The sequence below is a fragment of the Rhodamnia argentea genome, chromosome 11, assembly GCF_020921035.1.
Source record: "Rhodamnia argentea isolate NSW1041297 chromosome 11, ASM2092103v1, whole genome shotgun sequence".
NCBI classification, from domain to species: Eukaryota; Viridiplantae; Streptophyta; class Magnoliopsida; order Myrtales; family Myrtaceae; genus Rhodamnia; species Rhodamnia argentea.
This window is the reverse complement of record NC_063160.1, coordinates 5,133,796-5,144,213: the sequence shown is the minus strand read 5'-3', so window position 1 is coordinate 5,144,213 and position 10,418 is coordinate 5,133,796. Positions and strand designations below refer to the sequence as shown.

Genomic DNA, 10,418 nt, shown 5'->3' with positions numbered 1-10,418 from the left:
TCATTCACCTAACAAAGTGTGCTGATTACATCGAGCATTGTATGGATTGAAGCAGGCTCCCCATGCATGGCATTCAAAGTTTAGCTCAACCATGGAATCTCTTGGTTTTAAATCCAGTTCTTACGATCATGCTCTTTTTGTTCAGTGCACACGTCGAGGGTACATTATGCTATTATTATATGAGGATGATATGGTTATTATTGGAGATGATCATATTAGAGTTACCAAACTCTAATAGTATCTAAGTAAACACTTCGAAATGAAAGATCTTGGGCAACTTAGCTATTTTCTAGGCTTGTTGGTTGCGTCCGATGCTTCGGGTTATTATCTCTCTCAAGCAAAATATGCCACCGACCTTATATCTCGAGTTGGCCTCACTGATTGCAAGATTGTTTCCACTCCCATTGAGTCAAATGTCAAATTCAATGAAAACGATGGAACTCTTCTTTCGAATCCTACACTTTATTGGCGGTTGGTCGGCAGTCTTATATATTTCATTGTTACCCATCCTAACATCGCATATCCTATTCACATTGTTAGTCGGTATATGATTGCGCCGTGTACGATTCATTTTGCTGCAATCCTTCAAATTCTTCGATATGTCAAAGGCATGTTATTTCATGGCCTTCACTATTCTATTCATTCTACCTTGGAGTTGACAACTTATTTTGATGCTGACCGGGTTGGTGACTTACTTATCTCACGATGTAGCAAGAAATAGACCACTGTCGCTCGCTCTAGTACAGAAGCTGAAAATTGAGCTCTTGCTAATACAACATCAAAGCTACTATGGTTACGGTGGCTATTAGAAGACATGGGAGTGCGTCACCATAGTGGAACAGTCATTCATTGTGACAACCGAAGTACTATCCAAATTGCTCATAATGATGTTTTCCATGAAGGCAGTAAGTATATTGAAATAGATTGTCATTTCATCAGATATCATGTTTTTCAAGGCTCCATTCTACTTGTCTCTACTTTATCTGCTAAACGGATTGCTGGTGTCTTCACTAAGACACATCCACTTGGGTGTTTTCTGGATTTATTTTCCAAACTCAAGTTGACATCATTCAAATCACCTTGAGTTTGAGGGGAGATGTTAGAGATAATTAGGATATTCGTGGACTCCGTATATTTATCTTGATTGATTGTATTTAGTTTGTTGCTTCATATAGTTTCATGTAAAGCCTATAAATAGGCTCTTGTAATCTTCGCTTAAAAACGCACAGAATATTACATTTTTTCTGTTGTCACTATTATTCTAAACTTTAACTGAACTAATTTTGTCCTGAGCCTTTGAGGGAAAACCCTAACGACAGTGATCTTTTGAAGTCCACCGTCTAAACGTTTTGACAAAAGAGGAGGTAAAAAGAAGAAAATAAGCGAAATGAATAACTTTGGTTGTGTTCCCTCCAAGAGCGTGTGTTGTCATTTTATAATCAATTTGTGTTGTTTATGTTGGTTTTTTTTTTTTTTTTGTGTGATGCGCTGATTGTCTCCATAGAAAAAATTACAAGTTGCCCTTTCGTGTAAAGTAGAGATGAACGACAAATCAGCATTGGTTTGCGTTTTGAGCGGTAGAAATTTTATCGGCCAGGAGAAAACCTTCAAGGACCAAAGAAGTAAATGATGGTCAAGGTCAAGGCTAGGAAAGGTTTTCTGTAGGATGAAACAATGACCAAAGACCACAAAGATGTCCCCTTACACATCAATGGTCAAGGCCCATAAATGCCACCTTTTCCAGGAAGCAAGCTAGATTGGAGAATATAATGTGCAATGTATAGGCCCAAATAAGGTGAACTCTACATACTAGAAAACCAACCAAACCAAATCGCTATTTCGTTTGTTGTCCACAAACTCAACCTCCAGAAAAAAAAAAAAAATTCAATGAGGAGGGTATTATGTCTAAGGCTAGTAACTCGTTGACGCTTAATTTCGGCATACATATATGCTGAGTTGATTTATAAAAGGAGGAAGCGAGGACCGGACTTCATTAAATGATAGAAATGCGTATTTTCAGTTGAGAAATACACCACATTTTCTAAGGTTTGGTATCTGTGTCTGACTGACATGAATTCTTGTGACTACTTTAGGTATACCTCGGCAAAATATACAAGGGCTTGAACAAACTTTTTGTGTGTGTGTGTGTGGTGGGGTCAAATGCTTGAACAAACTCTTTAGTAGCTCGGACAAGGGCCATCTCGTGCTCTGTCAAATAAGCATAATCAGTCCTAAGCCCAGCCCTCTCAAGCAAAAGAAGAAAACATGAAGCTCATGCGATGGTTCTTGAATCTTTATCTCTTCTATAGTTAGGCAAATCGCACTCCCCAGGTGTCCCCTACCATGACCAATTCTGCAAGATGCGAGTCAAAACTCGGATGGGTGAATCAAACATGACGTAGTTTACACCTTTCCCGTTAGGAAACGAATTTGGGTTGTGCGCCTGATTCACTCACACAAGTCCGTTAACCACCAAGTTAATCTATGAAGTTTAAAATGGTCTCGTTTGTGAACAAAGGTCTAGCGATGGCGAATAATCTTAAGCATCTGAATGTCCGCTAGTAGTCTCATAGCACCTGGTGCAAATACCATGCGTCTTTAGATTTGCTTTCCAAATTCGCGAGTGTTGTTAGTTGGAAAAACGTCTGGAGAGACATTGTCAAATTAATCACCGGCATGGCTTGGTCCATTACCCAATCCAAAAGACAACATTTACCACACGTATATGATGGAAACAACTCAATCTTTACGTTTATAAACTCGACATTAATATTTGGTGAAGTTGTTTTCAAGTATTTATTTAGTAGTCATGGGATCAAATAAGTACCCCCACGTTAAAGTCACCGTGCACCATTCATATTAGCCTTAATGATTTAATCCCACTAGCATAAGTAATCTTGCTTTCCCCTAAGTTCTATTCATTACATTAGTCCAAGCATTTGTTTTCTAAAACCAAGGCTAATTGTTTTTTGAACTGGTATTCTAGTTCGGCGAAGTTTACATATCAGTGACCTTCATAACTTTTGACACCTCAAAAATGGTGCAAGTAGATTTTGTGAGGCATCGATCATATTAAGCAACATATTGACTTTATGATTATAAGATGTCGTGCAAATGACACCAACCGGATTATGATTGGCGTAAGTTTGGCCAAGAGGAGCATTGGTTTGTCCAAGAATGGCATTGGCTATTGTTGGAACCAGAAGTTGACATCTCGTTTTCACGAAAAATGGTGTTGACACAAATAGTGAAAGATCTTTCACCAAAAAGTTGTTTTTTCATATTTTGAGAGATGGGGTCAGTGGTGATTTCAAATAGGAGTTTGATCAGCATTGCAAAGAAGATGAACAACAAATTTAAAGATGAAAGATTGTAAATGATGGGAATTGAAAAGATAAAACTACTAAAAGAATTACATTGGGAATATGTGTTTCAAATTATGGATCTCCAACACAATTATATGCTGCCATATGTATATACCTTCACTCGGGGAAATCACCAAGAGCGTGTCTAAGTTTGAGCTTGTTAACATATCTAGTTGGATTACCTTCACCAATGAGTCATGGGTCAACTAGGATATATTAATTGCTCAACACCACATCAATTATCCAATGTGAGACTTTTCTAACACAACTCACACGTGCATCATAACAGCTTGATGACTGAAATCCATGATTCAATTATGAATTCAACTAGATTATTCGAATTCGAGTGTTGCTCTTGGCATCGTCTTTCCAATTCTTGACACTGACGACCAAATACTGCAGGAGCCAACTTCAGATGGTAGCTTTGAAATAAATCTGGTCACTTTTCATTCCAAAGTGTGGCTTAAGCAACGATGCATCAGTTGGCAGATAAAAGGCCAGTACGAAGGGAACGTGAAGGGTGAAGCATTCGACGAGCCCGTCGTTCGAGCCCAGAAAAATTTTGATGCGCCTGCTGCTCGATACATATTTTACATATGTTACTTCAGTATTTCACTATAGTCATGATGAATCTGCCGCTCCAGTTCATTCAGTCCTCCGTTTCGATAGCTCCTGGTTTGAATACCCATGAAAAAGACCGCATCGCCGATACTGCAACTCAAGAGATGACCACATTGTCCATAAATTGGCATACGTTTAGGATATTCGATGACAAAGATCAGTTTTCCTAGAAATTGGCAGAATTCGTTGCAGCACATTGCAGTAAATCTGTCCCGTAATGTGGTGGTGAAAACATAATTGCTATGTGATGCGCCTTATCAAGACACCATTGATGCATTTCGGTAGTCATTAATGGAAAAGTCACGTGAGATGATCTCGGATTGATCCACTAAAAGAGGTACAACGAGTTATAGGTTACCAAAAATATGACGGAATCTCCTCAGGAATGTCCGGAAAGATTCGCCGTCGGGACATAAGAAGCCGCTCTCCAGACTTCTAGCTCAAGTTGGATGGATCCTAGCAAATCCACTAATAAAGCCGGTTGAAAGCAGGGCATTGCATGAGAAAGTACCGCGATTGATTTAACATATGAGTTGTTGGGTTCTCGATTAAATGCAGTCATTGGCGCATCTGTCGATCTGTTTTCTTAATTTATCACCGCATACATGCTCGACTTGATCCCCATGTTGACGTAGTGTACTTCGGTTGCGAATGTTTGTTTACGGCTCATCAACTGCACGAAAAGACTAAAGACGCCCATAACGTACGTTGCAACATCCGTAACATGTTTCGACATTGATCGCCCATTCGATTAATTCCGTCGATTTGCTGTCAATTTGGCTGACTCCTCAAAGAGAACCAACAAATTCCGCAGGTTGATTAAAGCAGTCCTTTTTAAGGATTGTGTTTTTTTTGTCAGAAGGATTGTGGTTTAGGTTTAGCCACATTGCGCTTAATAGTACTTCCAAATTAGAAAAGGACAAGGACGTCCTTATACGTCAAACTAATCGTGGGAGGTTTTCAGATGCGAAGACCACATTTTCTTGTTTCTGCTGGCACTTGAATGGTGACTTGGTTTCATCACGATTCGTGTGTGTTAACTTCTAGGACAAGAGAAAGAAACTCTTGTCTACTGCAAAAATTGTGCGCAGTGAAAACGTGACATTGATTAGCAGAAGACAAGGTTCAAACAAGTACTGCGTTTAACTATTGTCCTCCATGGATATGGTAAATAAAGACAATTGGGCAATCACTCACCCATATTAGTAAATACGCTGAGGACATTATTTTGGCTTTGCACCCATGAAACTTCATCTCCGGTTGGGCTAAAAAGGAAAAAGCCCAGGATGTTTTACCCTTTAAAGGAACATATTAATACAATATCCGTGTCAAGATTAGGCACACAAACAACAATGGAGTAATGATTAAAAGCGAAAAATAGAAATGGAGACACAAGATTTTATTCTAGTTCACTCTTAAATTAACACTTTCCTGTTGATGGATGTCAAGATTAGGTGCACAAACAACAACAGAGTAATGATTAAAAGCGAGAAATAGAAATAGAGATATAAGGTTTTATTTTGGTTCAAACCCTTAAATTAAAACTTTGCTGTTGATGAGGACGATGAGGCTTTCCCCACCAGCCCTTTCCATAAGGGATTGTTGGGTCTAGACTTGTTGATAATTTGGGCTTTAATACCAGTGTTGGGTGGTCTTAAGCCTCTCTCATCCTAAAAGCTAGCTCAAATGATGAGACTTTCCTTCACACTTATAAACCGATCACCAGCTCCTACCACAATCGATGTGGGATAATCCTAACAAGTATAAACCACACCCCAACAGTCCGAACAAACAATTTCATGTTGTTAGTGTGATCTTCTTGATTTAACCTAAAGTTGCACTTGATTCACTGGCATTATCTCTCATCAAGTTGCTTTCAAGCAAGTTAATTATTCGGGTATGGTTGGAGCTCAAAGAAAGGAAAGATCTTGGGAAGAGAAATCGGCCCATAAGTGGAATCCTAACCAGGTTGGACCAAATCCGGAAAACTGGAATCAACTCCTTTTCTTGCTATCATTATATTTCCATGAAAGAATTATCAAAAAAGTAATCTACCTATTGCAATTGTGTCAATTCAGTTCTAAATCCCTCCTCTTTTTTTTTTTTTTCTAATTTAGTGCTAAACTTTTTACATATGTGTCAATTCAATTTATCCGATGAATTTTTACTGCCAACGCTAACGTAAACTTTTTTTAATAAGACTATAACAAATTTTAAAATTTATTGCTTGTTTTCTTTCCTTTTGTCTAGCTTTTTTCCCTCCACTTAGGGCCGGCAACGGTCACCGGCTGACCCTTATCGGCCATAGAAGAAGGCCAAGACGCCCTCGCCGGATCTAGCTAGGCAAGGGCGCTGCGACCCTCACCGGCCCTAAGTTAAAAAAAATGAAAAAAACAAAAGAAAAGAAAAGAAACAAGAAAAAAAGAAATCATAAAAAATTTCAAAATAAGATTTTAAAAAAAGTCACACGTCGGTGCAAGCAAGCCAAAATATGACAGATGGATTGAATTGACACAAATGCAAAATGTTTAAGACTCAATTGTAAAAAAAAAAAAAGGATTGAATTGACACAATTACAATAAGTTTCTGACTTTTTTGATAATTCTCCCTATTTTTATCATTTGAAGCGTCACTGAAGATGATATACATAATTGTCACTAACATAACATTATTTTGATCGTATCTATGAACTTTTTTTGATCGCTCTTTGGCCTTTAGACTTCCTGCAGCGACTTTGCGGTACTCGTATCGGTCAACCATTATAATTTTCTAAGTCGTGCGGAACTCGTGACTCCTTTGAGCCAAACTTAGCGAGTCGATCCAAATGTATGCGAATGGACCGAAAGAGAGTACCACTCGCAAATATCGTGCCTGTGCATTCGTATACGTACTGACTGCTATCTCAAATTATTAATGAGGGTTAGTTGATTGCAAGTTGCGACCATTCTAGAGCAGGAAAGAGAGCCCATGCATCTTTTGGGCAATAAACAAATCAAAACCTCGCATAGTCGCCGAACATTCATGGACGAGAAAGAAAACATGACCATTGAATGCAATCCTAAGTTGCAATTATTGGGTGTGTGGGACTGATGTTGGGAATGTGACATCAAGAGAGAGGGAATTCTTTTAGAGTGTGAACAAAGGACCGTACTGGCTAATTCCTCACATCCAGCAAAATATATATTCCAAACATATTCTTAATTCACTGAATAAATCCAGACAAGATTATTCTCCGCAGCTTATTTTTGCCATTGTTTATGTTCCCTTCATTCAAGTTGGGGACAAGAACAAATTGGACCTTAATTGCAAAATGAAGGAATTAATTTCTAACCCCAAGTTTGGAGTAGGTAACCCATAATTAATCCACTTAGAGTGGAGCTGAACAAGAATTGATCCTCCAATCCAATCCAATCAAGACTAATTCAGAAAATAGAGGACAACCAAGTCCTGACATGCAATTTCGTTTTCTTTTCTTTGCAACCTCTCTACCTAAAGACATCTTCCTCCATATCCAGCATTTTTGAACAACGCTTGTTTTATGTCTTCTGGACTCAACAGTGCTCTTCCTCCATTTACCTGTCAAAAAGAGGTGAGAGATTATGGATCTTTGACGATCAGAGCTAAATGGAGAGTTGATTGAAGCAAAAATAACCATAGACAGATTCATGTACAATCAATCACATGTACCTCTGAACAAGAAGCTTGCATTGAGAAGTCATTGAAGCAGCTTATGACACACTGCTGAAGCTCGAGGCCGAGCGCCTCTAATGTGTTCACAGTCGAGAGCAATAACCCGGGCTTTGTGGCGCAGCAGATGTCGATCCGGGTGTCCGTATCTCTCCTCTCCACATCAAACTGCAAAACAATAGAACCAAAAGAAGAAAGGAAAATTTCAGTTCATTGCTCAGTTCCCATAGCCCATGATAATTGTGGAAAATCGAAAATACACCAAGAAAAAGGTGAGGCATGTTCAAATAGACCTTGGGTGAATTTCTGACGAGGACTTCGTTGGGCTTTAGATCTTTGGCGATGCCCATCAATTTGAGTGGGCTGCTTGTTCCAACCTCCATTTCTTCCTCATCTTGAAGCTTGTTGATCCTATCTAGGAGCTCTTTCATGTAATCTATGGTGTCTCCTAGGATTGAAGTCCTGTCCATCTGCAAAAGATCGTTGTCCAGTCATATCCTTGCATCAGTCAAAGAGGAAAAGGGAACTAATATTCAGTCTCTCTACAGACACAAGTCTGAAGATCATCTTCATCAGCCAAAGGATGGTTGCACGTTGTTTGAAGCTTTATGGTTCAGCCGAAAGAAGAAACAAATCCGCCAACAGGGTCGTTTTCGGACAGCTTAGACTGTTGGGTACTCAACTTCAGCAAATCGGAGTTAAGAGTCGAGTTTGATTACACGCGTCTTTTCTTTGCAGGGCGAGGGAAAGATAGTAGAGCCGGATCTAAATGTTGGCTAGGTAAGATTTCCCGATCTCTCCCTCTCAACCAAATTTGATGTGACAAAATCTAATTTTACCAATTTGATCAAGGACAAAAGGAGGGAAAGAAAAAGGAATGAATAATCCAAGTCAGATCGTATCATACCTTGCTTATCTTGGGAACAATCGACCTGAGCATGGAGAGCCGGTCGTTCAAGCGCTTCCTTCTCCGCCGCTCCGCCATCAAGTTCTTAGACGGCTGGCCTTCCAACTTCTTTGGTCTCGAGCCCCTCTTCTCGAAGCAATACGACGACCCGGCGTCGATATTCCCAGCGACCCCGCTGTTGTTGATGTCCGCAGCTTGCTCCGAGGCCTCCACCTTGCAGCTGTTCATCCCCATCATCCTCTCTTCCGCGCACTGGCCGTAATGGTCGTTGCTGATGAGGTCGCACATCTCCTCGTCCTCCACCATCGAGGCATACGCGTCGTTGCTGTGGTTATAATTCGCGGCGTACTCGAGCTCCGGAGGGACGGTGTACGTGTGGACGACATCCAATGGGTGATAGGCCTCAGCGAAGCGGGCGTCGCCGAAGACCGTGGCGGGAGGCGGGTGGGATAGGGACAGGAGCTGCAACGGGTTCGAGGAGGCAAAAGCCGGGTTGTCGCCGGAGGGGTCGAGGCTCCAGCATGGAGGAAGGAGGAGCTCGTTGTGCTGGTGGAGAGCGGTCCAGCAAGTGGCCATCTCTCTCCTTGGAGCCAGCAACTCCTCCAAAAAGCCTTGCTCTGAGAGCTCCATAATCTCTCAGTCTCTCTCTCTCTCTCTGTCACTCTCTGGGGCAGGAGAGAAATAGAGTTGGGTGATCAGCGAGAAGGCGAAGCGAGTGGGAAGGGAATATATAAATGAGTAATTTATTAGAAATGCATTATTATTATTATTATTATTATTATTATTATTATTATTGTCATTATGAGTATAGTATAAAGTTGTGTAATGCAGATATGTACATACGGATTATATTTTTTCTGTGTCAGTGGCAGCGGCTTAGCTAAGAGTCCAAGATTGAAATGGAATCTGGCCCCCCCTCGCCCCTCTCTCTCTCTCTCTCCCTCTCTCTTTCTCTCTGAGGGTTATTTGACGTCGTTATCGCCGAATTTATCCAATCAGACAAAGTTGAAAATTTCTAATCACCCTGTCCCTCGGGGCTTTGACCCACAAATCCGCCTCCGTCGAAGAGCAGCATCCGTCGTAGACCACCGCGACTTTCATGCTCTGTAATGTACTCCTGCGTGGTGTGCTTGGCTTTTTCCTTAACATCTCTCGTGGGTGCCCGCCCGCGCACAAACATATTCTTAAAACTTTACGAACACGGAATTTAAAAAAACCAATCCTTATTTAATATATTTCGAATTAATCAGTTTTATTGTTATTAGAAATTTCCAATTGAAAAAAAATTCTTTCGGTGTTTGAGCCTATCTGTGTGTCCTTCTTTACCTATGGATGACTTTGGTCCTCCCCGTGCCACACCACCTTGATAGGTAATTTTATTTATTTCATACTCTGTATATGAACCCACATGCCCTTGACGGAATTAGATACTCAAACTTTGTGAACAAGGTATTCCGGCACCGAGAGTCGTATGGATCCATGTACAATGAATCACATATCAAGGGTGAAAACTTGGTTGAATGGTGTAGGAAAAGGAGAATAAAACAAGAGTGTTAGGGTTTGTTGGAACACATTTTGGAACTAAATGATAGCCAGTACACATTGTTATTAGTTTTTGGGCAACCAACAGGTATTCATTTAGTGAAAACATCAAAAGATGGCTTGATCGATCAACAGTTTGATCGTGATGTCAAAAGTACGAACTAACCGCGTTTTGGAGAAACTAGACATCACAAGGTTTCCTCCTTTGAGAGAATCGTGAGAATCCAATATTGAACGAAGACATGCGCATTGAAAGTCTACAGAAAATAATCGATCGAATAATAAAATAGATAGAA

At 40.3% G+C, this 10,418-nt stretch overlaps 1 protein-coding gene across 1 annotated transcript; it reads right to left on the bottom strand.

Moving 5' to 3' along the window:
• Positions 1-7,243: 7,243 nt before the first annotated feature.
• On the bottom strand, positions 7,244-9,295 carry LOC115739434 (transcription factor bHLH93-like). The gene is made up of 4 exons (XM_030672527.2): positions 8,581-9,295; positions 7,967-8,143; positions 7,674-7,841; positions 7,244-7,562 (listed from the first exon to the last, which is right to left on the bottom strand). Exons 1-4 carry the CDS (start codon positions 9,208-9,210, stop codon positions 7,476-7,478), a joined length of 1,062 nt encoding a protein of 353 aa, XP_030528387.1. The 5' UTR covers positions 9,211-9,295; the 3' UTR covers positions 7,244-7,475.
• Positions 9,296-10,418: the final 1,123 nt, after the last annotated feature.

Bases quoted from the DNA above. Each gene is read 5' to 3' on its own strand.
- LOC115739434 (XM_030672527.2), bottom strand. From the start codon at position 9,210: ATGGAGCTCTCAGAGCAAGGCTTTTTGGAGGAGTTGCTGGCTCCAAGG. The intron at 7,842-7,966 runs GTCTATTTGAAC...ATTGTTTTGCAG, and splicing joins TCGTCAGAAATTCACCCAAG to TTTGATGTGGAGAGGAGAGA. The intron at 7,563-7,673 runs GTACATGTGATT...TCTTTTTGACAG, and splicing joins TGCAAGCTTCTTGTTCAGAG to GTAAATGGAGGAAGAGCACT.